Source organism: Mauremys reevesii, linkage group 2, assembly GCF_016161935.1.
Source record: "Mauremys reevesii isolate NIE-2019 linkage group 2, ASM1616193v1, whole genome shotgun sequence".
Taxonomy (NCBI): Eukaryota; Metazoa; Chordata; order Testudines; family Geoemydidae; genus Mauremys; species Mauremys reevesii.
In genome coordinates, this window is record NC_052624.1 from 283,605,090 (window position 1) to 283,632,122 (window position 27,033).

The 27,033-nt window shown below is 47.7% G+C and overlaps 1 protein-coding gene across 2 annotated transcripts in view; it reads right to left on the reverse strand.

Moving 5' to 3' along the window:
- ZC3H3 (zinc finger CCCH-type containing 3) overlaps positions 1–27,033 on the reverse strand; it is a 331,469-nt gene that overhangs the window by 46,364 nt on the left and 258,072 nt on the right. For both annotated transcript variants that reach the window (XM_039522683.1, XM_039522684.1), the window contains one exon: positions 1,244–1,428. In XM_039522683.1, the coding sequence (XP_039378617.1) occupies positions 1,244–1,428 (185 nt within the window). The remainder of the gene's footprint in view (positions 1–1,243; positions 1,429–27,033) is intronic.

The following is a 27,033-nucleotide window of genomic DNA, read 5'->3' on the forward strand; positions in this document are numbered from 1 at the left end:
TTGGCGTTTGACACCTTCACAGCAGGAGCAGGGATTTCTGGACACCCACGTGCATCGGACAGACTGGCGACAAGAGGAAAGTGAAGCTGAGCTGGTCACCCTGCCCCTCCAGGAAGAAGTGGGCTGCAATGGGTGTGTGGTAAAAGGGGTGGCATGGTGGGTGCATTGGGTTAACACGCAGGACTTCCACTTCAGCACAAACTTGGCCTGGGTCCTAAACCAGGGACAGTTTTGAACTTCAGGAGCCCAGAGACTCTGATGCACATGAAGAAAGTACTGGACAGCTGGGCAGGACACGCCATCTCTGCTCAGGGCAGGAACATCTCTAGGGCACCTTCCAGGCGAAGATGCCAATGTGCCCAAACTGCAGAATATAAACTACACAGACACACAGGGAGCACTTCACCCATTGATGAAACAAAGCCCTGCCCCGGGGAAGAAGCCAGTAACAATTCAACAGCTCACAGGGGTTCTACATTGACAACAGGAGAGCAAAGAATACAGCCTCCACCTGGAACTCCAAGAGTACAGGTGGACAGAAAACAATTAGCCAGGACATCAGAGCGAATATGCCCGAACCCTGGTCAGACATGCCAGAGGTGTTTCCTAACTACAGGTGGCTGGGGGCCAGTTTTCCATCTCTCCTGAAAGACAGCAAGTCTAGCAGCACCATGCCTGTTAGGGTCAGTGCTAACTCAGAGAGAAGAGTGACCCCTACTAATCAGTAGCTGTTTCTTGGCTGTCTCCCACCCAAGCACTGACTCCACTTGGCTGATAGGATCTGTTGCGGCTGCCATAGCAGCAGCCCCAATCTGTTACACACCTTATATGAGGCACTTTCAGCACTGTTAGACGTACAATCACTAGCCCAGCACCTCAAACAAACAAAGCTTTTTGCGATCAGCCCTGCAGAGTTAAAGAGCAAGTGGCAGTCTCTGAAGTCTTGTGGCACATTTGACAAAATGGCTAGGGGTGTCCTGGCGTTGGAATCTGTAGTTTGGGCTGTTATGGTCGGAACTCAAAAGGCACAGCTTGAATTTCAGGTACCAGAGCAAATTTGAATCGACGACACTCAGGTTTAGCCAAAAAAACCCAAAGAAATAGGATACAGCCAGATTCCTGAAACTGCAGGGTAAACGCATCACACCATGTGCAGAGGAAGAGGAGCCCAGATGGTGTTCCCGAATCACCGACGAAAGGGATTTATGCAAAGAAAGAACAGGAGTGTTTTAACTCCCCTTACCTCACTGCCTCCTCTCCCAGCCTCTTCCACTTCGGCGATGACCTGCCCTGGTTGGAGTCAGCTGCGGTACTGGGCTGTCTGAAGTGATACTTTCTCTGGGGATGCTGGAGTTTGCACTGGGTGCCCTTTGGACAGATGCCGGTCTTGGAAAAGTCTGGGCACACCAGTGTGTGTTTCTTCTTGCACTGAAAAGAAAATTACACAAATCTGTGAAAAACTTCCTGGCACTGCAGCTACATAGAGAGATGTGAACAAACGTAATGCCCCTACTCGTTCTGCAAAATATCTGCGAGGAATGTTAATTAACAGAGGCTGTTTCCTTCAGGTGGCACCAACAGATCACTAAAGAAAATGGAAAATGAGTTATGTGATGATTTCCTTTCTTCAGGCCAAGACACAGGGCTATCCCTCTTTTCCTGCAAATCTGGTGGGCAGTTCAGACTTGTCCACTAGGTTCAAATGCTTAGTCATTGAAATCCTTAACTTTCTCTGTAGCTAATGGTAAACTCTTGACCGTAAGGCTTTCCCCAGGAAGAAGCTATTATAGAGACACCCAAGGAAGTTAACTTGGGTGGGGTGAGCTAGGGAAGAGGTCAGTCCCAGAAAGGAAATTAGGAAACAAATTTTCCATTCTGGGATTGTGACCTCTCCTCTCAGTCGGACATCTGGGATTCAGTGAGCAGCGAGGAAAAGTGACCAGGGAAGGAGTGATCAGCAGGAAAGAATAAGCGTCCCCCTCCTTAAAATTCACCTAGTTTGGGCCCGCTGCCTGGAGCGCCTTCCTGCCAAAGAAGGCTGCTGGCGAGGTCCTGATCTGTTATGGAGGGTCCTCACAGGGGGGGTGGTGTCGAAACTGCCTCGCCCTTCCCACACAAGCTAGATGGAAGGTGGGTCTCAGGGCAGTCCGGAGGCGGGGTGAGGGGGGACTCAAGATATGAAAAAAGGGTTCCAGAATAGCAACGGCTGAGAAGCACTGTGTAATGAAACCAGTGTCTGTAGCTACAGAGGCTTTAGAGATGCAGCACTTGATACTTCTAGCTACTGACGTTTCAGGTGCTTTCAAGCCCAGACATTTGGGGATGAAAGAAAACAAATAAAGACGATGAGTTACTGGACAGTTCTACTAGGGTGAATCTCAACAGTTCTTCTCACATCTAGCACACAGAACCCCTTTCCATTTGGGTGCTGAAGCTCTGGGGGAAACGAAGGCAGAGTGATTTACTGGAAGGCAGTGAAGAGTTAACCTGCTGAGGGATTACTTGGGAATACGCATCTTGTCCTTGCAGGAAGGCTTCTAAGAGCAACTATTTCAGAGACTTCTGGCCAAGGAGACTGTGGCCCGGAAGCACGTCTTTATGGAGAGGAAAACGCAGGGAATGGTTCAAAGGGCTGGGCAGTGAGAGTTTGAGGCAATGTGGGTAGATCAAAGATCAGGAATACAGTCCGAAATGAGGGCCTGGAGAGACGTGCTGCTGTAGGAACCTTGATACCATCAGGAAATTGAGCAGGAAGTTAAACAAAGCTGGGTCTGTGGCCCCATTTAGAGCTGAGATGCTAGAAGTGGAAAGTCTCCGGCCAAATCTAGGCTGTTCAGAAGAGCTGGCACACCAGGTTTCCTGGAGCTGACTGATTTCCATGGCAGACTTTCTGCAGCTCCTGAGAGGCTTGTCTCATTCTGGGGACAGAACTCCAGATACTAATCCTCTGGGGGTGTGGCTCACTCCTGCCCCAGATACGCTTTACAAGCAGGATGCTAGTGGATAAGGTGGGGAGTGCTGAGTAGTGGTGCTTTCTGGGCCATCGGCAGCAGAGATTCTGATGCAAGGGGCCTGGCTAAGCCCCATGGACAATTGAACTATCTCCAGTACCTGCAGGAATAGAGATGCAGTCCATGTGTCTCATATAAGAATGGCCATACGGGGTCAAACCAACGGTCCATCTTACCCAGTATCCTCCCCCTGACAGTGGCCAGGGCCACAGCTTTGAGGGTAATTTGGAGAGATCCAACTCCTGTCGTTCCCCGCTGGCAATCTGAGTTTTAGGGTCGCCCCGGAGCATGGAGTTACCTGACTATCTTGACTAATAGCCATTGACGGATCTCTCCACCATGAGCTTAGCTAATTATTTTTGGAACGCAGTTACACCTTTGGCCATCACAACATCCCTTGGCAATGAGTTCCACAGGTTAATCGTGTGTTGTGTGAAAAAGCATTTCCTCTTGTTTGTATTAAATCTGCTGCTCTGGTGCCTGTTAATTTCATCAGATGATTGGAGGTTACTTATTGTAACTGGAAGTTTTTTGAGATGTGTGGTCCCTATATGGGGTACACATGCGCATCAGGTGCTCGAGTCTGGAGATTTTAAACAAGCAGCGTCCGTTGGCCTGCACATGCACATCTTGTGCTCCCGAGCAAGGGTATAAGAGGCAGTGCAGGTTCCTCTCAGTTCCTCTTACTGCGAATCCAGCCAGATCCAAACCAGAGGGGGTGAAGAGCAGACAGTGGAATACAGACAGGGACCACAGTAACCTTCATTTCTTCTTCAAGTGCTGGTCCCTAAGCATATTCCACATGTGGGTGATTGGCAAGCAGTACTCAGATTGGAAGTGAGTGCCAGGAGGCCGGCAGCAAAGATGTTTGCAGTTGCAATTCTCACCATTGCATCCGCAGCAGAGACCTGGACCAGTGCATAGTGTCTAGCAAACATGTATGGAGCTCCAGGTGGCTGCGCTGCATACGCCCTGCAGCAGGACCTTGGGCACGGAGTCTGTGATCTTGTGGAGTGGGCTGTTATACTACCAGGAAGTGGGACGTGAGCTAGCCAGCCTGTAGCACTCGATAATACAGCCTGAACCCACTTATAAATCCTTTGAGAGGCGACAGCTTGGCCATGGGATCTATCTGCGACGAAGGGGAGCTTCTGATGGATTTGGTTCTTCACAGGTAAAAGGCTGGTCCCCGCCTGATGTTGAGGGAGTGAAGTCCCTTCTCTTTGGGAGAAGCGCAGGGATTGGGAAAAAAGACAAGTAACTAAATACACTGGTTAAGGGGGAATTCGGACACAACCTTGGGTAGAAATTTAAGGTGATGGCAAAGGGATACTTTTGTCTTTGTGAAATACTGTGAAAGGGAGGTCTGCCGTGAAGGCTCCCAGTTCGCTGACCCTCCTAGCTCAAGAGATGGCCACTAGAAGTGCCACCTTTATGGACAGGTGGGATGTGGAACACGCCACTAACGGATAAAACAGAGGCCTAGTAAGTTTTGATAGCACAAGATGAAGATCCCATAGTGGTGTGGATTTAATGACTGGCAGGAAGGCTTTGGTGAGGTCATTCATGAACTGAGTCATAGCCGAGTGGGTGAAGACAGAGTGCCTGTTTACTGGTGGGAGGAAGGCACGAGTGGCTATGAGGTGGACTCGTAACAAGCTGAGTGAGAGACTGGACTTGTTTAGAGACAGGAAGTAGTCTAAAACAAATCAGGACTGGCTAAGGCTGACTGTGCTGTAGTCAGGCAGAGAAGCATTTTCATTTAGCCGAACAACAGGTTCTGGTCAATTCTTTCATACTCTGGGTAAGTATAGACTGGACAGAGGAGAACAAGAGCAATCAGCTTCCAGTGCCCACCAAACACCAGGGCACGAGAGCTCGGACAGGGGTGTTTGACTCTGCCCTTGTCCCGCATGAGGAGATCTGGGAGGGGTAGATCCTGACTGGAGGATGGGCTGACAGCGACAGAAGCTCTGGGAACCAAAACTGCCTGGGCCAACAAGGAGCTTGAAGAATGACACTGGCCCTGTCATGACATGTCTTTCTCAGCACCTATGGGAGCTGGGGGATGGGAGGAAAGGCATATCCGAAACCGCTTGTCCACGAGACTAGGAAAGTGCCGCCTTGGGAGTCGTGATCTATGGCTCCCCTGGAATGTAGGGGGAGGGTTTTGTTCGTTTGCGATGCAAGGCGGTCCCACAGAGGTGTGCCCCACCGCGTGAAGATGTTGGTCAGAATGGAGTCATGGATTTCCCCACTTGTGGTCCGCCGAGAAATGGCGGCTGAGGTCGCCTGCTAAGTAGTTGTGAATACCCACACTGTATGCTGCCTGGATGGCGGTGATGTGCCCGATGCACCAGTTCAAAAGCCCGACTGCCTCCAGACAAAGGAGAACCTGCTCCTCCCTGTTTGTTTGTGTAGACCACGGCAGTGATATTGGGAGGACAAGGAGTGGGAGGAAGGCCTTGCATGCAAAGGGGATTGCCTGCAGCTCCAGGATGTTGATATGTAGCCTGCCTTCTGCATGGGCTATGTGCCCTGCGCAGTATGACTGTTCAGATGGGTGCCCCACCCCAGAAGGGACACCTCCATTACCATGGTGGCACTGGGAGTGGAGTGGAAAAGGGAACTCCCACTTGTACCTTGTCGGGGTTTGACCACCAAGCCAAGGAGCCAATGATCCTGGTGGGAATGGTCACCTTGGAGTTCATGTGGTATTTGTTGAGTGAGTAGACTGAATTGAGCCAGGCCTGCAGGCAACCTAGATGAAGCCTGGCAAAGGGTCTCACATAAGTACGTGCTACCATATGACCAAGAAGCGATAGGCACAGAGAGGGTAAGTCAGTTCATCAGCATGAAGAGATGGTTTCTTTAGCACATTTTTACATATGTGCATACAAAACCGCACAGGCATAATCTGTTCAATTATTGCAATTACACACACAAACAGACAATAACCTAGCATGGAAATGAATAATTAGACATCCAGCTGGTCATTTGCACATGCAGTTGTAGTAACTATGTGAGCAAACCTTGCAGATACAGTCATAAAGAAACCTCATATTCCAAAGCATGAACTAGAGAAGCCCTAAAGCTGCAGGCCTGATGGCTGCACATGACCATAATACTGTAGAGCAACGTAATGCAGTTTTAATTTCAGCATTTGTACTGAGGATTTGCATTATTACAACTGATTATATACGGATAAACCATTAAAATAACCACTTTAAAAACTATGTTACCTGTCCAAAATGGTTACAGATCATGAGAGGAAAAATATACCATTGTGAAAATAACCTGTCCTCCAGTACTGGCTTGGCCCTGTATCCAGACCTGGGTTCACCAACAATAACTTGCAGCTGACCTGACTAGGAGGAAAAGGGCAGTCACAGGGTCGTTCCTTTGAGGACTTGGTGGTCTCAGCTTTGGGCGCACTTGGGGAGAAAAGAATGCGTGTTCAAAAGCCCTGGCCAAGTGGAAAGGCTACAGTCTGCTGATGTTCACTGGTCCAACTACAGCTGTATCACATAGGACAAAAAACTCCTCCTCCTGTTGAGCCCAGAGACAATGCCCCTTCCCAAGCCCTGTGTCCCACAGTGATAATACTCCAGCATTTTACAGCATCTTTCACACAGGCTGTCCCCCTCACTTTCCAGAGTTAAACAACAAACTGCAGCAGAGGGAGAGAGAAATCGCAGGCCCCAGGAAGGCAGAAGAGAGTATTTCAGAGATTTCCAAATAGGTGTCTGGGCGAGTCAGTCAGGTGGATGAACATCTTCCTAATTACATCTCTCCATGCAAACGCCCCTCCCTTTGAGCGTAACTAGGATGACCAGATAAGAGGAAGAAAATATGAGGACACATGGGGGAGGTCACCAGTGGAGCAAAAAAAATATTGGGACAAATTGCGTCCCGACCAAACATCGGTCGGGACGCGGGCCAAACGCCTAAATATCAGGATGTCTGGTCACCCTAAGCATAACTCTGCGCTAACACACTCACTTCTTCAAAGAGTCAACAGAAAAGTTGGCCAGGGCTAATGGAAAAAGCCTTCCAATGCTGCCAACAGGAACGCAAAGCGTGAACGTCTCCTGAGCCATCCAAGCCTTGTTCATGCCCCATGCGGAAACCCTGACTGTGTGTGGCCACTTACACCCATCTGCTGTTACGTTCTGCCTTTGGGTTCCAAACGTGTTTAGTTACCTTCTCTTTTGCTGTCATTTTGAGTAGCCAGGTGCACTCAGGAGTCACAAACACACACTAAACAACAATACCCACTGGCAACCTGAGCTAGATAATACACAACGCAGCAGCATTTCAAATATCTTTACACAGCCTCTTCTCTTATAGCAGAGTCCGATATATCTTTTTATAGTGAAGTCATCCCCTTGCTCCCCCAGGACACCTTCTGTCCACACCATGGTTGACAGCCCATTAGCAACAGCAGCAAAATATGATCTCGCCTCTCTTGGGGGAAGATCCATAGCAAAAGGCTTCCCCATGACCAGGATTACAGCCTACACATTGCACTCAATGGAATCTCCTCAGGCCCTTTTCCCTCCTCCGGGAATGGAGCTGCATTTGAGCTCTCTCTAAGGAGGTCCTTCCATGCCCCTCAGTAGGACATAACAAAGCTTCTGCCCTTTTTCTCCAAGAGACTTCGGGAAATTAGGCCAATCCATACTGCTGACCACTGGAATTACTCAACAGTCCATTTGACAGGTACAAGCAGTGACAGATCAAGGGTGTCTCTCTGTGAAAGGGAAGAGGGGCTTTGTGTTTCTACGACCCAGCAGAGACTGCTGCAGCTGACAAGCAACCAAAGAGGTGGTCAACTGGAGGCGGAGGGTATTGTTAAACAGCAGGAGAGCTGGGGATCTGGGACGAAACAGGCATCAGCTACAGTGGAGAGATGGCCAGAAATTAAAAACATGAAAACCAGGGGAACACCCCGCAGGAACACCACAAGGCAGAGCAGCAGCAGAACCACTTTACAAGCCCAGACACTGTAAAAGCCACAGAAACGGCTCCAGCGGTTTTTCACTCTACCTCAGAGTGATTCTCTGACAAAGGAAAAAATAACCCTGGTGGTTCATTTAAAGTGCAGCAGGCTCTCTGCAAAATGGAGTGCGGGCTTCCACTGGTCCAAGATCCAGGGCTTGCTGTACTCAAGGACTGGACCAGTGCGGTAGAAGTATCACTAGAGCAGTGAAACTCAGCAGCCACATCAGTGATCAACATTACCCAACAGAGCCACAGTCGTGTGAGTTCAGGGTTTCATTTACTAGAGTTCTATATAATCACGGCAGGGGAAATCTTTAGTTTTTATGCATTGTTAATAACCTAGTAAAAGCCTCCTGATTGGGTAATAATTAATCACACAGGGTTTTAATATCACGTGCTGCAAAGAGCTGCAGGAGAGACATTAAACTAGAGTCACTTGTGGCCCGCGACCCTCAGTCTCACTGCACTAGAGGGACCAATGCTGGGCTGACAGAGCAGTAAGCTCCTATGTGCTGCCAGGGCTAGACACAAATCCTTTCACCAGGTGAAAGCTGGCAACAACACTAGTCATGGTATGAGGCAGGATGCTGGACATATAAAATCCACACCCACCTTTGGAATTCACACAGGGACCGTCCCTCGAAGAGGAGCCTCCCATTCGGCTTCTAAAACTTCTTCAATTCCAACATTTTAGCAGTTGCTACCTCCTGAACCCCTGGAGCTAGAAATCAAAGGTTTAAAACCAGCTTGCAGTTGGAAGCCCAGCTTTCGAATCACCCGGGACGTTTCTGTCTAACGGGTGTCGTTCCTGAGACTTTGGCTGCTGGAATTCAATGGAAAAGGCTAATATCCAAAGTGCTTTGGGAAGGCTGGGACACTACAGCCAATCGTGGATCAGTGAAAAGAAAGAAAAGGAAAGTCAATCCTTGTAGTGCTTTAAAATAAAGTGAAGCAAAATTAGCCATGAACCTGCCTCCCGTGAGAAATCTAAGCGATAAGTAAAGTAAGGCAAGGGGATTACTAACCAGTGGGGTCGGGGATGAAAAAATACAGAGCTATTTACTAAGAAGAGTAACCAACAGGCTGCCAAGCCTTTGCTCCAGTCTGTCTTGCTGAAGGTGGACTGTCTGTATGCAGGGCGGCTCCAGACCCCAGCGTGCCAAGCGCACGCTTGGGGCAGCATTTTGCCGGGAGGGCAGCATTTTGCCGGGAGGGCAGCAGGCGGCTCCGGCGGACCTCCCACAGAAATGCCTGCGGAGGGTCCGCTGTTCCCGCGGCTCCGGGTGGAGCATCCACAGGCATGCCTGCGGGAGGTCCACCAGAGCCGCGGGACCAGCGGACCCTCCGCAAGCACGTCTGCAAGAGGTCCCCTGGGGCCGCGGGACCGGCGACCGCCAGAGCGTGCCCCACGGCGCGCCGCCCTGCTTGGGGAGGCGGAATTCCTAGAGCCGCCCCTGTCTGTATGAATGGGATATTAGACACCAGGTAACAGGCTCCCTAGGTTCTGAATCCTGCCATCCCTTCCCACCCGTTACGCTCTGTTCATCAGCAGTCTCCTTGCAGTTCTGCAAAGCAGTTTAGTCTCTCTCTCATCACGTACTTTGAACCACTAGGTCTGGGGACAATGGCTTTTGCTTGATAGATCTCAGTGGAGGGTGCTGCCCAGCCACAAATTATAGGGTTCTCATGGTCTATTGACTAGAGCGGGGGTCTGAAAACCAGGAACTCTTACTTCAATCCCAGCTCTGACAGACTCCCCTTGTGGCCGTCAGCAAATCCCCTGGTCTCTCTGTGCCCCAGGTTCCCTGGCTTCAAAATGGGGGATAAAAACCTTGCCTGTCCAGAAGTGTTGTGAGGATCCACCAGCTCGTTTTCATGCAGCATCCTGAAGTGCTGGAGCATCTGGGGCTGCCTGCAGATTTTGCTCTATTTCCTTGAAACCTAAAGTTTCACTACAAAAGTCTCTCCCTCTTTTGGTTGCCAAAAGCCGCAGTGACATCAGTGACACCCTGTTAAAATGCTGAGCCTGCAGCCAAACCGACTGAAACAGCAGCACTGAGAGGGCATGAACTTCACGCAGATTAGAGCTGGAAAAAACCCCTTAGGCCTTAGCTCATCTAGTCCGTAGCCAGGGAACCAGTGCAGAATTGTTCCCTGCAGTGCATCCTCCAGGCTTGTACTAATTGTCCCACGCTGGGGGTTCCTTTACTCCTGCTGGGAGACTTTCCCACCATTTAATTCCTCCCATACTCCATTCACCTCATTAGGGTGTTCACTTGGAAGCCATTTAAATAGCAGCACTTGACCATGTCAGTACCAGAAGTACCCAGGCACAGTGCTTATCCAGCAGGGCTGGGTGGGGCACACTCTGACCTCCCATCCCCTGGATAGGATGTTCCTAGGAATAAAGCTATGGATTATAGTGAAGATGACAGAGTTAGAAAATCAAGGTGAGCAGGGCTGGGTGCCTGAAAGACCAGGCCATCCTCTGTTGCAGCTGGCAGTGCCCTCCAGCCAGTGTTATAGAAGATAAATTCCTTTCATCTGCATCACCTTTCAAGGTACGTCTACACTGCAGGCTTCTTTGGGGGGCACACTGAGTCCATACACACGTGGGCCGCTAGCACAGGTATGAAGAGTACCGTGGCCAGACATGCCATAAGGGTGTGGGGAGGCACGTGAGTACACACCCTACACGACTCTCTGCTCACCCTAACCTCCCATCTACACTGCTGTTTTTAGCAGTGCAGTGTCCTGCTCTGCAGCCTTTCTTCCCAGCTGCTTTCTCCCTGCCAGAGCATTTCCTCCCTGCAGTGATAGGCTCTGGCAGCAGGGAACTGCTGAAGCTTTTCCGCACTGCCCCCACCAGAGCCTTTCACTGACACACATAACTCTACACCGCAGCGTGGACGCAGCTTGCTTTTCACTGCGGCGAGTTGCTACACATCCCTTGGTGCTGCTGCTCATGGTGTAAAGAGTCTCAGAAGATGATTTTGAAGAGCTTTACAAAACTAACATTCAACCTCATAACATTACTAGGAGGTAAGTAAAATAAATGCTACACACAGGTCATTTTGCCCACCAGGGAAATGCAACCAGTTCTTGGGAGGAACACAGCCGCTGTTTAAACATCCACATATGGGACTATGCCAGGAAGCAAAGAATATTGTATCAAAATGAAACTGCAGAGGCAATGGATGTAGAGCGAATGAGATTGCTGGAGTTGTAAAAGCAGCAGAGAGTCCTGTGGCACCTTATAGACTAACAGACGTATTGGAGCATGAGCTTTCGTGGGTGAATATTCACCCACAAAAGCTCATGCTCCAATACATCTGTTAGTCTATAAGGTGCCACAGGACTCTCTGCTGCTTTTACAGATCCAGACTAACACGGCTCCCCCTCTGATTGCTGGAGTTGGCATTAGGCCGAACTCCGGGGCTAACATTCCTACTCTTACACAAAACACTGTAGGATCTTCAACAACGGCCAAGGTTCAGGACTTGGGTTTTACACCTCAACCAAAAGAGAGAGAAGGGGAACTCTCAGGACGTATCAAAACTGGGGCTAAAGAGTGAACACTCTTGACTCGGATGATTATGGGAAATTATTTCCTTTTTTTTAATTCACATCTGGACATAGCATTTCCTGGCTGGTTGGCACACTCTTACGTAAGGGAATGCTCCAAAGTTTACTAGCAGAGAGCTCTCTCTAATATTTACCATACGTTTGCTCTCCATATGTTTTGGGGACGATGCCAGCGTGAAAACCACACTTTGCTTTCAGGCCAGTGCGTTACTTGCCATTGGACACTATCACATCTTTGCTCTGGGAGATCCGCATTCCACCAACACGCAGACCTTGGACTGAGCTAGAGGGCATAAGAAAGCAAGACCTCTACTCCCCATCTCACCACCGTAAAGGATGCAGCGTGTTTTCCAAGAAGTGCATGTGGAGAGTTAGCCAGGAGATTCCTTTGGCTAAATTCCCATGTCCTGCTTTATACATATGTTCTCGCTTGCCCATTCACTCTCTGTAGGATCACCACAGGGATTTTCACACCCAGAAACCATGTTATGCCATTACCATGAATAACGGCCTTTCAGCTCTTTTGCAGCAGGCAAACAACACTGCGTCCGGCTGAGCTGAGATACATTCACTCTCTATCACATTTATACAGTGCATTCCATCCCCCAGGATCCCACACGGCTTCATAATAGAGCAGAATCCATTCACTTCACACACCACTGCTGCTCATCGGCCATTATTTGTTCCATTTATTCAGTCTATTTCAAATTATTCAGTGTTTCCCCATTTACAAATATATTCATAAATTATTAGTGATAATCACTCGTATTACAGTAGCACCGAGACTGCGGCCCCATTGTGCGGGGTGCTGAACAGACACACAGCGTGTACAGTCACAAAGACAAGGCAGTCAGAGGGTGGGAGGCGAAACGGAACATGTCACTTGTCCATGCACTTATATAAGGTGTCACAGCTGGTTAGCAGCAGAGCTCAGAACAGACCCCAGGCCTCCAGTCCAGTATCCTACCCACTGGACCATGCGGTCACCCCAAATCAAAGTAGCAATCTGATGAACTTCATTATTTTTTTCAAACTAAACCCTGCTGTCCCCCCCTTATTTGCCCATCTCCACCTATCACCTCTGAGGTGGGATGTGGTGGCAAGTGTAGCAGCACAGAACAGTTTGGGAGGGAATGTGAAAAACGACAGGACCCAATTGAAATGGCAGCGTCAATGACCGAAGCTGGAATGTGCACGACAGCAGGGTTCAAACCCCCAGTGCTTGTAAGATTGCCACAGGATCGTTACGGATGGGACCACATTCAATGTCTTGCCAGTACAGTGCCCCCTAGTGTTATGCCAGGGCACTTGTTCAGCGGTGATGGAGGGAAGAGCACCAACTACTGAATTCCTTCCTGCCACACCTGGGCCGTCTCTCGTTTAAGTACGGACCAGGTCCAGTCTTTTGGAGGCGACGAGAGCTGGAAAGCTCAGAGCCCCACGGGGCAGATGAAAATCTGCACTGGCGTATGGGTTGTTTTAGCACGCTGCTCAATGGCTTGGGGGCCCACTGTTTGCTGGGAATCAAGAGCAATGAGCTCTTCTTAACAGCCTCTAAATGTGGATTTTCTTTCCCAACACGGTAGCGCACAGTTCAAAATACCTCCAGGGGACGGCGTTCTGTGCTGGCATATTCGCAAGGCTCTCACTCCTTCTCTTCCGCTTCCCATCTGCAAACACCACCTCATGTCTTATCACCTACTGGGGTAACCCCAATGGAAGGTGACCTTTGTGGCCAAGGAACTGCCTATGTTTACTTTAGCAAGTTAAGTCCCCACCGCCCCAAAGAGCCCTCCACCTCTCCAGTTATAAATCTCGACGCTAATAATTGCACTAAGGGATGCTGATTGGCGCCTTTTCCAATATACACTTTATAAAGAAAACAAACCACATGTAACTAATTCCAAGGTTGGCTCCCGGGCTCAGGTTTCTAATGATTTTTCCAAGCCATTCTTAGCTTGGCTGTCCTAGGCTATGACACCATGCTTGGCCATCTTTCCACAGCACTGCAGACCTGCCCCGGCCCTCTGTCCATGCACCTGTCAATCAGCTTAGCCTGGGACCACAGGGCAGGGAGAAGGCCAGGGAAGTGGGGCAGGTTCTGTGCACTCTGATCTGCAGAGCAAAGCCCTGCTCACTTTCCAGCTGAGGACGGTGGGGTATGGAGAAGCCCCTTTGGGAGGGGAAGAGCGATGTGAGATGTTGTGCTCTTGCCCGGGGTATTAAAGCCAGATAAAACGTAAGGATTGGGTTTCAGTAAACCTGCTTGCTGCCCTGCACATGTCAGTTGAGGTGAACAGGAGGACTGGGTTTAGGATGGCAAGGGAGCAACCTCATTCCGTAAGCTATCCGATCTCTTCCACCTGTCAGTGCAACTAATTATACGCACAGCGGGATCCCAGCCAACTAGCAGGTTGTACCATAAAAAGAGAAGATGATCTGGTCATTCTCAGAAGAGTTACGTGGAGACTTCAGAAAACCAGAGACCTCCCCAAAAAGTTTCTGGGAAGTGGGGAAGAGACACAAATACAAAGGGGCAAAAACACCCACTCGGGTCTCGGAGCAGACGAGGATGCATCTAGTACCAACCCGGGGGGGCTCCGGCAGTATAATCACCAGGGACTGCCTGTGGAGATACGACCTGAACCAAAACCTTGCCTCTAAAGCAGGGGCAGGCAAACTTTTTGGCCTGAGGGCCACATCTGGGTGGGGAAATTGCATGCAGGGCTATGAATGTAGGGCTGGGGCAGGGGGTTGGGGTGCAGGCTCTGGCCTGATGCCGCTTCCCTGGAGCGGCTCTGGGGTGGCAGCGGCGTGCACCGGGGCCAGGGCAAGCTCCCTGCCTGCCTGCCCTAGCCCCGCGCCACTCCTGGAAGCAGACGGCACCACGTCCCTGCGGCCCCTGGGGGAGGGGGGAGCAGAGGGCTCTGTGCGCTGCCTCACCTGTGGGTACCTCCCCCGAAGCTCCCATTGGCCACGGTTCCCCATTCCTGGTCAATGGGAGGTGCGGGGGACGGTGCCTGCAGGTGAGGGCAGCGTGCAGAGCCCTCTGCCCCACCCCCCACAGGGCTGCAGGGACTTGGTGCCGGCCGCTTCGGATGACCAGACAGCAAATGTGAAAAATTGGGACGGGGGTAGGGGGTAATAGGAGCCTATATAAGAAAAAGGCCCCAAAATCGGGACTGTCCCTATAAAATCAGGACATCTGCTCACCCTACGGCCGCTTCTGGGAGCGGTGCAGGGCCCGCAGCACCACGAGGGTGGCAATTCCGCTGGCCGGATCCAAAGCCCTGATGGGCCGAATCCAGCCCGCAGGCCGTAGTTTGCTCACCCCTGCTCTAAAGACTCCCACAGGCTGGGGGGTATCAGCTCAGCCCCAGCTCAAGTTGGAGGTTAGTATTTCCCCTAGTACATTTCACGCCCCAGTCTGCTGAGGCCAACTAGATACAGCTCCCTGCAGAGCTGGTCGGGAAGGTCATTGCTCAGCCACATGGGGCTCCCTCGCCCTTCGAGAGGGTGCCTTCTGCTTCTGTCGCATCCCCAGCCTGGGCCCCCAGTGCGTCACAGCTGGGACTCTGCCTCCACACGGGAGACCAATGAACTCTGGGCGAAATTCAAGGTCTTGCTCACTATGCACAAAGCCTTAAATGGTCTAAGGCGCAGCTGCCTCAGAGACCGTCTGCTTCAATGCTCTGGTGCAGGGCGGAGGAAGAAGAAACCCTCCCACAGAAGAAAGTGGAGGGGGCCAGCTGCTCTTGATGGCCGGTGCTTATTTATCATGGGAACACACTTCTACCTGGCCGTCTGTTGAAGTCAAGCCCTCTCGACCAAATCCTCACATAGCCACTGCTTTAGTTTCCCCCATCACCTCATATCCTTCTTGATTTGTCCCTTTTAGGCTCCTTGTGCCAATGGGGTGGGGGTGAGGCGTTTACACATTATTAGCTCCTTCTGTATGGGAATGACTGATGCCTTAACATAACCCAGGTACAATGTGCCCAGAGGCAGCGGTGATGGTCGCCATACAAATGGCTGAAACAAATAAATGCAATACTGATAAAATAGCTGGCCTGGCCCTGCCACTATGCACACACAGTGTATTTGGCATTTGTAGTGGGCTCGGAATGCCACTATGGCCCAGCAGACACGTGTGGGCAGGTGTCAGACAGAGATAAGGGCAGCACGGTTTGTAATAGTTTCGGTTATTCCGGTTTTTTTGGGGTTTGAGGAGGGATCTGGCTGAAATACACCATCCCCCCAGGTTCACGGGGTCCCAGCTGGTCTGTCCCCCAGGACTGAGATGTATTAGTCGCACTGATTTTGTGCACCCTGTGTTAAGCCTTGGGTTTCCCTGTGCATATTCTCCAAAGGGGCCACAACAGAACCAGGTGTTTCCAGACACTACAGATCTGAGCGCCCTGGCCAGCTGTCCTGCCCTTTCACAGGCAGGGAGGGCGTGTGGGAAGCAGAACAAGGTATGTTTGGTTTCAGTGAGCGTTTGCGCCTCGCTTTAGTTTAAGCAGGGAATTTGGGGCCTCCCAGCTTCTCATTTCCCCAGGACCCTTCCAGAACAGTGATTCCACCTGCAGAAACCAGGAGGAGCCTTCCCAGGTGCCTGACATCATGATTCCCCCACCTCTGCAATGTGGACTCTAGATTTTCTTTCCTTGTTGACTGTAGTATCACCAGCTTCTTCCCACCCCCTCCTATTTCCTCTACAGCCCCTTCAGCTGCCCAACCCCACCCTCCTCCTCCTCACCCTCCAACTCAGTGTCCCACTCCCTTCTCTTCCTCTCACAATCCTTTCCTTGTCCCAACTCCATACTAAGACATCTGGGGTAAATGTGTCTAAAATGTGTTACACAAACCATCTGGAGTACCAATCCCTGATTACTCAGCCACTTTTCTCATAGGTTATGTCCTGTTCCCCCATCCTGCATCTGTCTCTAGACCGTATGCTCTTTGGGGCAAGGATCACGTCTTCCTGTATGTTTGCACAATGCGCCTGGCACAACAGGACCCCAATCCTGAGTGGAGACACTGAGTGCAACCATAATAAAAGTTCCCTGGGTCTTTAAATCGAAATCTGGGTGCCTCGAGTGATTTTAAAAGCCACACCAAACATCCCCGAAGCTTTTCTGAGCTGTTACAGGTAGAACCATCTCCAAGTTACAGGATTAACTGGCTGGATTGATGTCAGGCTGTTTTAATGTACCTCTTACCCACAACTTCCTAGCGCTAAGTGGCTGTTGGGAAGCTATCATTGGAGGTGGAGGGGCTGCTTTCTGAAGTCGTTCTGAATTGACAGCTAGTAAATAGCTTTTTTCATGGCTTTTTTATAATTGGGTGCAGATGGAAGCAGCCTTAAAAATTCCAGCTCCCTGTCGTTAAAACCTGGAAGACAATACATCTGAACATTGTACAGTCTGTGGAATAATAATGGAGAAATTTATCCAACACACGGAGCATTGTTTGTGCCTTTTCATCTTCAGCTGCAAACACAAAAACCTAGTTTTTTACTTTCTATTTTATACTTTCTTCCTGACACAGAGCTGAAAAACCAACCCCTGGGAGCACCCAGCCCGCTCTACCCTTGGTGCCCAGCTACAACAGACTGCGTTAATTACCTTCATTATTTATAACCACACCTCTTTACAACACTCAGTGCTCAGCTCCCGAGGAGGCAGAAGTAATAAGGTGTGATGCATGCTTGCATATTTCCATTTTACAGTGCAACCCTCACTTGCCTTTTTTTGAAAGCAACTAATTAATTACCACTGGGACCCATGTAATCACCTAATACAGCGCAGTGGAGCTGGGTTTGTGCTGGGAAAAGTAACAAGAAGGGCTCCACTTAAACAGTACGAAGCAAGGGAAACAAACTCACCCCGCTGAGCCTGGGTGGTGTTAGCAGGGTGAAAGCCCACCCCAAGCTCAGAGAGCTTTGCAAGACTAGGGCACAACAGGATTACATTTCTGAAGGCATTTCAACATAAACACAACTCTTTGGCTTTGTTGACATCTAACCCTTACGTTAAGGGTACCTTTGGGGCTACTTGTCTTTTTTAAGTCGGTACAAAAACAAGGAACCAAAGAAAAATGTGAAACCCAAGCAGATCTTTGGGGAAGGGTCTGTCTTTTTAGAGAGAGAGAGCGCGCACACACGCACAAGTGTCTGTACAGCTCCTAGCACAACAGGACCCCGATCCCTGCCTGGAGCCTTTAGGTACCACCTTAATACGAATAAGTAATAATACAGATGCTGTTCATCTCTCTGTTGTATGCCTGTGCTTTAACCTGTGACAGAATCTAGTTCCATAGCCTGGCCTAGGTGATTGCGTGGATTCCAGTAGTAACCAAATAGTTACTTCCAAACAAGAGACCTGAGTTTCCAGAGGTGTTGAGCTTCAACCAGAGTTAATGGCAGCTGCATTGCACAGCACCTCTGTACAATCAGGTCAGATATCAACTAGGGCTGTCAAGCGATTAAAAAAGTTAATCTCAATTCATCGCGCTGTTAATCAATAATAGAATACCATTTATTTCAGTATTTTTGGATGTTTTCTACATTTTCAAATATATTGATTTCAATTACAACACAGAATACCAAGTGTACAGTGCTCACTTTACATTTATTTTTTATTACAAGTATTTGCACTGTAAAAAAACCCAAAAGAAATAGTATTTTTCAATTCACCTAATACAAGTACTGTAGTGCAATCTCTTTATCATGAAAGTTGAACTTACAAATGTAGAATTATGTACAAAAAAACCTGCATTCAAAAATAAAAATGTGAAATTTTAGAGCCTATAAGTCCACTCAGTCCTACTTCAGCCAATCACTCAGACAAACAAGTTTGGTTACATTCGCAGGGATAATGCTGCCTGCTTCTTGTTTACCATGTCACCTGAAAGTGAGAACAGGCATTTGCATGGCACTGTTGTAGCCGGCATTGCAAGATATTTATGTGCCAGATGCGCTAAAGATTCATATGTCCCTTCATGCTTCAACCATCATTCCAGAGGACATGTGTTCATGCTGATGATGGGTTCTGATCAATAACGATCCAAAGCAGTATGGACTGATACATGTTCATTTTCATCATCATGAGTCAGATCCCACCAGTAGAAGGTTGATTTTCTTTTTTGGTGGTTCAGGTTCTGTAGCAGCAAAGTGTTGCTCTTTTAAGACTTCTGAAAGCTTCACACCTCGTCCCTCAGATTTTGGGAGGCACTTCAGATTCTTATACCTTGGGTCAAGTGCTGTAGCTATCTTTAAAAATCTCACATTGGTACCTTCTTTGCATTTTGTCAAATCTGCAGTGAAAGTGTTCTTAAAATGAACAAGCCATCATCCGAGGCTGCTATAACATGAAATATATGGCAGAATGTGGGTAAAACAGAGCAGGACACATACAATTCTCCCCCAAGAAGTTCAGTCACAAATTTAATTAACACATTATTTTTTTGGCGAGCGTCATCAGCATGGAAGCATGTCTTCTGGAATAGTGGCCGAAGCATGAAGGGGCATATGAACGTTTAGCATAGCTGGCATGTAAATACCTTGCGATGCCAACTACAAAAGTGCCATGCAAATGCCTGTTCTCACTTTCCGGTGATACTGTAAATAAGAAGCAGGCAGCATTAGCTCCTGTAAATGTAAACAAACTTGTTTGTTTTAGTGATTGGCTGAACAATAAGTAGGACTGAGTGGTCTTGTAGCATCTAAAGTTTTACATTGTTTTGTTTTTGAGTGCAGTTATGTAACAAAAAAATTACACTTGTAAATTGCACTTTCACAACAAAGTGACTGCACTACAGTACTTGTACGATCTGAATTAAAAATACTATTTCTTTTGTTTATCATTTTTACAGTGCAAATATTTGTAATAAAAAATAATATACACTTTGTATTCTGTGTTGTAATTGAACATAAAAGTGGCCATACTGGGTCAGACCAAAGGTCCATCTAGCCCTGTCTTCCGACAGTGGCCAATGTCAGGTGCCCTAGAGGGAATGAACAGAACAGAGAATCATCAAGTGATCCATCCCCTGTCGCCCATTCCCAGCTTCTGGCAAATAGAGTCTAGGGACACCCTCCCTGCCCATCCTGGCTAACAGCCATTGATGGACCTATCCTCCATGAATTTATCTAGTTCTTTTTTGAACGCTATTATAGACTTGGCCTTCACAACATCCTCTGGCAAAGAGTTCCACAGGTTGACTATGGGCTGTGTGAAGAAATACTCCCTTTCGTTGACTGAGTGCTTTAGCATTCTGTTTACCACAGGGAATCTTTTGCTCGTTGGATTAGATGGTTCCCTTGATGTTGTACACATCAAACGTACGTTGGCGAAGTGCTAAGAGTCCTGAGTTAAACTGACAAAGGCAAATACACTCCAGTCAAGCTGCCACTCACCCTCCAGCTCTCCTGGGCTCTGTGTAGGTATCTTCTAGTGATAAAACAGCATATGACATTAAAGACCTTCTGAGCTGCAGTAGACACAGGGAAGCTGCCTCATCCTCACTGTTCGTCTTTTGGTGCTATTTTAAAAATCCCAAAGAGCAACAGAAGTTGGAGATGGAAGACACCTAGCAGCTTTCCCTGGTGAACAGAGCAAGACTTCTCCTCACAGTTTGATCTGCAGGGCTTTGTCCAGTCTAGATGTAGGTGGCCGAAGCAATGGCACTTTCATCTGTTTTGCTATTCTAGTGTCTCCCTGGTAAATCTTTCCTCATGTTCAGTCTAAACCTTTTGACTATTTCCTCCCGATGCCCCTTGTATTGCGCTGCCTCCCTCTTGCTCCAGCCTCTTTGGCATCTGTGTTTTGCTGACTCTTACGTATGATATTTGTGCTAATAGAGCATCTACAGGGCACAGTGTCCCCTAGCCTGGTCTCACTGCTGAAGAACACACTGTACAGCTTGGTGCGTGGGCATCGGATTGCTTCTATTGATCTAGGATGGCTTTTCTATAGTATTGCTTTTCATCTCCATGGCTTGTCTGCCAGGGACACTCTCCAGAAAATGATGCCTATTCCCAGTCAGATCTCAGATCTCAGCTTGACAAGGCCCAAAAGTGAGAAGCAATGAGTGACAGACCCACAAATAATTATTTACACAGGAAATCAAGTGCCGGGGAATCGCTTTCCTCTAGTGTCAACAACTCTTTCTATAACATCAGCTTCATGATTCTAAATAAAGTTCAACAGCAAGTGTGGAAATATCAAATCTGTGTGGCACATGGATAACTCTGAGGCTAAACTGCATGATGCCCCTTGAACTCAGGGACACTTGGGAGTCACTCTATCCGTTCCCAAGCAAACATGGATCTTTGGAAGTGGGGAAGGGAAAAAATAATTTCTTCAAGATTTTGGAAACAAACTGATCAGTGACATGGAAGTTCAATAAAACTCACAGGGGGCGGGAATGATAATAGCCTTTTGATGAATTGCCCAACTATGACTATTTCAACCTGGATCAGTTGATTTTATACTATGCCCCGTAACAAATTCCTCTGTAGCTGGAATGTTCCATATAGTAAAACTGTGTCAAAGATGATTATTCATTTAACCTCCTCTGTGTATGCACATGACACATACAGGATATGTTAAGCGCAAGAGCCAAAATGTCATCATGAAGAGTTTACATCATATCTCTTAGGCTGGGAATACTTTCCAGGCTAATTCTACGGCTTCGATCCAAATCCCCAGCAGGTTTCAACTGCTTTGTTTCTAATGTGCAAAGATCACAATCTGGATCTTTCTTTGCTTGGTTTTGGTCAGATTAATATTTCTCTGTCAGGCTAGGACGCAGTCTAGATACCCCTTTACAAGGGTCCCGCTATACTTTAAGCAGCACATCCGCACACACAAAAAAGAACCCCAAAAGGACAGAGGCACACCAAGAACAACATCCACTCCTAGTTCTAATGCACTCGGCACACACTGGGTATTGTACAACGAATGCTAAGGGTGTAAGGCGGAAAGGAGAAACCCCCCAGAATGAACCCCCTCTCTGGTGGGATGTAACGGATGACATTCAGCAAGAAAACCGGTGCAGGAATGATTGCATGAACTGGTCTGTTGCCTCCCTTTATTCAGCACACATCTCTTCAGCAACACTGTTTCTGCCGGAGCAATTTGGTACATTTGCCCAACATGCCGTACAATTGTGGTGGTACCAGTGCACTCTGGGACCCCTGAAGTACCCATCGGTAACGCTCAGCACCCATGTTGGGAGCAGGGACTCATTTCCACGCACGTGGCTTGGGATGGAGTCGGGGGGGATCAGCTGAACAGTTGCCGCTACATCCCTTACAGCTTCCTCCTCACAATGGGAAGAAACCATCCCAGACTGCACTGGCTGAGCCAAATACCTTTTCCCAGGTGGTACAAGGAACTGGTCAAGCAATGCTCGTGAAATAGCTGGGATGGTGGTTTTGACGCATCCTGCAGCCTATGTTTTCTGCAATGTCTTTTCGTTTAGTTCGACAGGGCTGATGGGACACAAAAGTTGAAGAATGGGAAAGAGACTGAACTGAGCGATAACGACCTCCTTTGCAAAGTGTCTTGAAATCTATTGCCCAGAAGTGCTATAGCAGCATTATTATTAACCTCAAACCTAGTGGCACAAAATACATGGATCAACCATATTAGTGTCCGTCTCTGCACAGATACTAAGAATTTAAGGTAGATATCAAGAACCCTTTGTCACACTAGTACATCCCCAGGTACTAGGCAGCTGTGATTCAGAGACTACCCTTACTCTGAAAAGTATTTTTAGACAGTCAGAACTTCTACATTTTAGTGTTTCTATCAGTGTGTGTGAAGCACCATTTCCTAGAGGGATACTACAATGCTGGAAGAGAAAAAAACATAAAAAAAAATCACAAGACTGCTATCAAAATGTTTTCATCAAACTAGCCCAAGCTATTAAGTGGTTCAAGTTTGCCCTGATAAGCAACATCTTTAATGTAAGCAGCTGAATGTTGTAGAAGATACTACAGTTAAATTAGCACAGCAATAGGAACACTCATTATACCATTACAACATATGGAAAATAAGATGCAACTGAAACCCACAAAGATTTCTGCAGAGATAGAAAGATAGGATTGGATGGACAAGAAATCTGATTAGTCTTTAAAACTCTTCTATAGTTTACTAAGCATTTTAAATGAAAAGCTTTCATTGCCAATCCTGAGGTTTATCTGTTACTATCAGTAATACAATTGTTGTGGTTGTTTTAATTTTGTACAGTTGAGAATCAATCTGGTGCTCAGAAGGGAATGACTGGCCCAGTTTACAGGAGCTAAGCACGGTGCAAGCAGGGATTGCGTACAACCTTCCACACAATTCGATCAGGCCTACCCACCACAGCCTCCGCTATTTCAGTTCTGCGACAGTTCTGCTAATGCACCTCTGTTCTGAGCTGCAATACTGTCATGAGCGACAGCCAGTCAGTCTAAATTATGCCCAATACTGTAGCCGTAAGGCTAAGACGTGGACTGTAGGATGAAACCCTAAGCTCTTTCTGTGTGTTGTGTCCTAAACCAGCATTTAACCCACCCAGAGGTGACAGTCTGTGCATTTCCCTCTTATGTTCCCAGGACAACACAGAATAGTTCACTCTCTATAGCAAGCCAACAGGTGCACAAGTGGACATGTCAAATCTAGCATCATTAACATTCTTGATCTTGAGAGCGGACATTTGTAAGCACTAAGCAGCCTACTCCTCCTTTTAAAAAAGAAATTAGAATTTACTTACGAATCAGTTCGTTGACTGAAGATATCTGCTACACATTGTAGGAAAAACAAATTAAGCTGGCTACTATGGTACCCAGAAAACATCTGTTAACCAAAGCCAAAATTAAAGATAAACAAAATTAAGTTGCCTTTGTAATTGATTTTCATACAGCTGCACTGGACTATAAAAGAGCTATCAAAGGCACCGCTATCCATCAGTTACTTCTGAACAACTTGCGAATGCAGGGCCTAAACCTCCAATGGTATCCCGAGGAAAGTACCGCTAATTTTCAGAAATTGTTGGTAAGAGCTGCATAACTTGTCATCAGTCCAACTCCTCTACTCTCTGCAACTTTCAGGGGAAGTGCTTCCTACCTAAGATCAAAGGGAAATGATTTAAAAGCACATCTTCATGGGGAGCTTTTACAATATTTCTAACGATTGGATGGCCAAGAGGAGTAATAATAATAATAGGATTCAGAGCCTCTTGGATCCTGGCCACTGGCTAGAATCCAACCCAGGCCCCTAATCACAAAAATCATTATTCCCTCTGACAGCTGCTCAGTGGCCTACGAGTTAGTGGGACTTACTCCAGTTCCTAGTGGACTAGGGCATTAATTTGTCCCTTTGGTGGCAGTCTCGGCAAACAGGATTAATAATTATTCTTTTATAGCCGCTCAGTATGCTGATAGATTGATTGCTAGGAGAGAGACACACAAGGATATGGCCTACAAGTGCATCTGGGACATCACAGGAAACATACAGGAAATAGGAACATGCTACGGAGATCTTACAATCTCAGTGATGGACATGAAGGGAAACGCACATATTAGGAAAGAGAGTGGCCAGGAAGGGTTACAGAGACACACCAGGTATGCACGTTTTAGTGGGTCCGGTTTTTTTAAAGCAATCACTATAGGTGATGCTGCAGCAGTGGGTCTTTAGGTGTGGTAGGAAGAGGTGAGAGAGGAAGGGTGGGGCATACATAAGGATCAGCATGGAATCGAAGGAACTGAATTCTCCTCTCCCGTGTCAAGGGTGACGGTCTGTAGTGGAGTATTGCTTGCACAGCTTTTGTCTGGGGCGTACCTGTACTATGGATAACTGAAGGATGTCAGATCCCATAGATGACAATCTGGCAGCTTCACCATACTGATTTTTAAAAAAAGTTTAGGCTTAATGAAGAACAGGCAAAGTGACCTGCTACAAATCTCTCTCAGTAAATTCATTATTCACCCTCACCCCATGCATAAGTACCAAGCTTCTAGAGATGGTCCCAGTATGACAAAGCATTCCCAGATCACGCTTAGTAAAGTTTCTGAGCAGTCTTACTGGCTGTATCACAAACTAATGTCCAGCCCTCCAAGACCCAAAGTGTGGAACAAAGCCCTAAAGAAATAACAAGGGGAAGAAAATAATGCAGCGTTTACAATGATGAGCAATTCTTTTCGTGTGTGTCAGTAACATCTCTATAGCCATGTTCAATGCTTCCGACGACAGTCCTCAACTTGAGACAACATCACCAGGTATAGGTGGGAAAGAGATTATTTTGAATCTTAAATGGCTCTTCACCCCTCGCACAGGGGTCAGTCATCCAAGACACTTTGGGTATGTCTACACTGCAGTACAAGGCAGCGGCACAGCCATACCTGGCCAGGGTCAGCTGACTTGGGCTCATGTTGCGGGGTGATACATTGCAGGGTAGACAATGGGGCTCAGGCTGGAACCCAGGCTCTGAAACGACATTTTAAGGGTGGGTCTCAGAGCTCAGGCTCCAGCCTAAGTCTTAATGTCTGCACTCCTATTTTAGCCCTGCAGCCTGAGCCCCAAGAGCCTGATTCAAATGACCTGGGCTCTGAGACTCGGTACCACAGATTTTTTATTGCAGTGCAGACGTATCCTTTAAGGCTACAGTTCTAATCGCTCTTTCGGAAGTGTAACACGGAGATTACCTCCATAGAAGAGGCAACGCGCAGAGGTATGGATCCCAGAATGCCGAGCCGCCAAGGTTCAAAAGAGGCAGACAGTTCAACTATTTGTTATTTAATTCTTATAGGATCGTAGTGGATTTGAGCCCAATTTCAGGATCCGTTTGGCGACAGCCAGCTATGGAATAGTCAGATTAGTGCATCAGAGTTGTACAAGCCCATTGTAATCCTGATTGTCTTGAAAGATTTTGCCAGGAAAGGAGAGAGAAGGAATGTGTATCTGAGCAGTGGAATAAATAGCACAAGGCCTACTCCTCCTCCTCACCCCTTGATAAGGTCACCCACTAAACTGATTTACAACATCAATGAATAACCATTCCAAGCCACCTTGCTTCCAGACTGTTGTAATGTCAGGAGGTCTGTGGATTCACTCTACAAGAGAAATGCTTCTGTGACCCTCCTTCGCTATACAACGCTCCCCGACCTCCCAAACACGAGCTTCCAGAAGATAACAGCTCTTAGCTGGTGAAAGACACACGCACACCCTATCCTGCCGGGGCTTTTTCTGCGTCAAAGAAGAGCAGAACTAGGAAGCTACTATGATGGGCGCCATGGGGAAAAAAAAGCCTTGGAAATGGTCAAGAAATACAAAATTCAGGTGACGCTCCGCAATTAATCCCCTTTGCGCGCGCACTTTGCTAAGACTTGCTGCATTAACGATAGCACTTCAGACACCCCCTGTAACACACAACCACCGAGGGACTTATTTTCAATTGAATTTGGCATAATTCAGCATCACGGCTTTAGGTAGCTCTGAAATACCTGCTAGCAGGAAGTCTGGGCTACCGCACAGAGTTCTCTACAAACTTCTTGGTGTAAGCGGCAGCAAGATGCTACAGGAAAACTATTCTCCTCACTGATCCTCAGTTACACATTGATCCACAGACATTGCAAGTGTAGTGTAAAGGGATGTGCCAAATGATTCACTAGATAGTTGCAGGTTTCAGAGTAGCAGCCGTGTGTTAGCCTGTATCCGCAAAAAGAACAGGAGCACTTGTGGCACCTTGGAGACTAACACATTTATTTGAGCATAAGCTTTCGTGGGCTACAGCCCACTTCATCAAATGCATAGAATGGAACATACATTAAGACGATATATACACATACAGAGAACATGAAAAGGTGGAAGTTGCCATACCTACTGTAAGAGGCTAATTAATTAAGAGGAGCTATTGTCAGCAAGAGAAAAAAAAACTTTTGTAGTGATAATCAAGATGGCTCATTCCAGACAGTTGACAAGAAGGTGTGAGGATACTTAACATGGGGAAATAGAGTCATTTTGTGTAATGACCCAGCCAGTTAAGCGTTTATGGTCTCATCAAGTATCCAAAGTGCCATAGGGAAAGGAACATGACCGCCATTCCCACACCAGCAGAAAGTCCCACATAGACAGCACAAACTCTTCCCTAAGGGAAGCACATTTGCAGGACTATTAATGCTCACTGTGCAGTCACACACACACACACCAATTGTTTTCTTTGTAACTCTAAGCCACAGCCTGTCAAAATGCTAGCACTAGCCGTTAACCTGGAGCAAGACACCAGATGGTGGTGTTACATCGTCTCTTGCTGCAAAGTCAGGTGCACTTTCCTTCCCACTTTACCAACACCTCCAAACCCTGGAGCCTCAGTCAGAGCCCTCTGAAATAACAACAACATCCGGGAAATCAAACAGTTCCTGGGAAGAGCTCTGGCTTCTGCT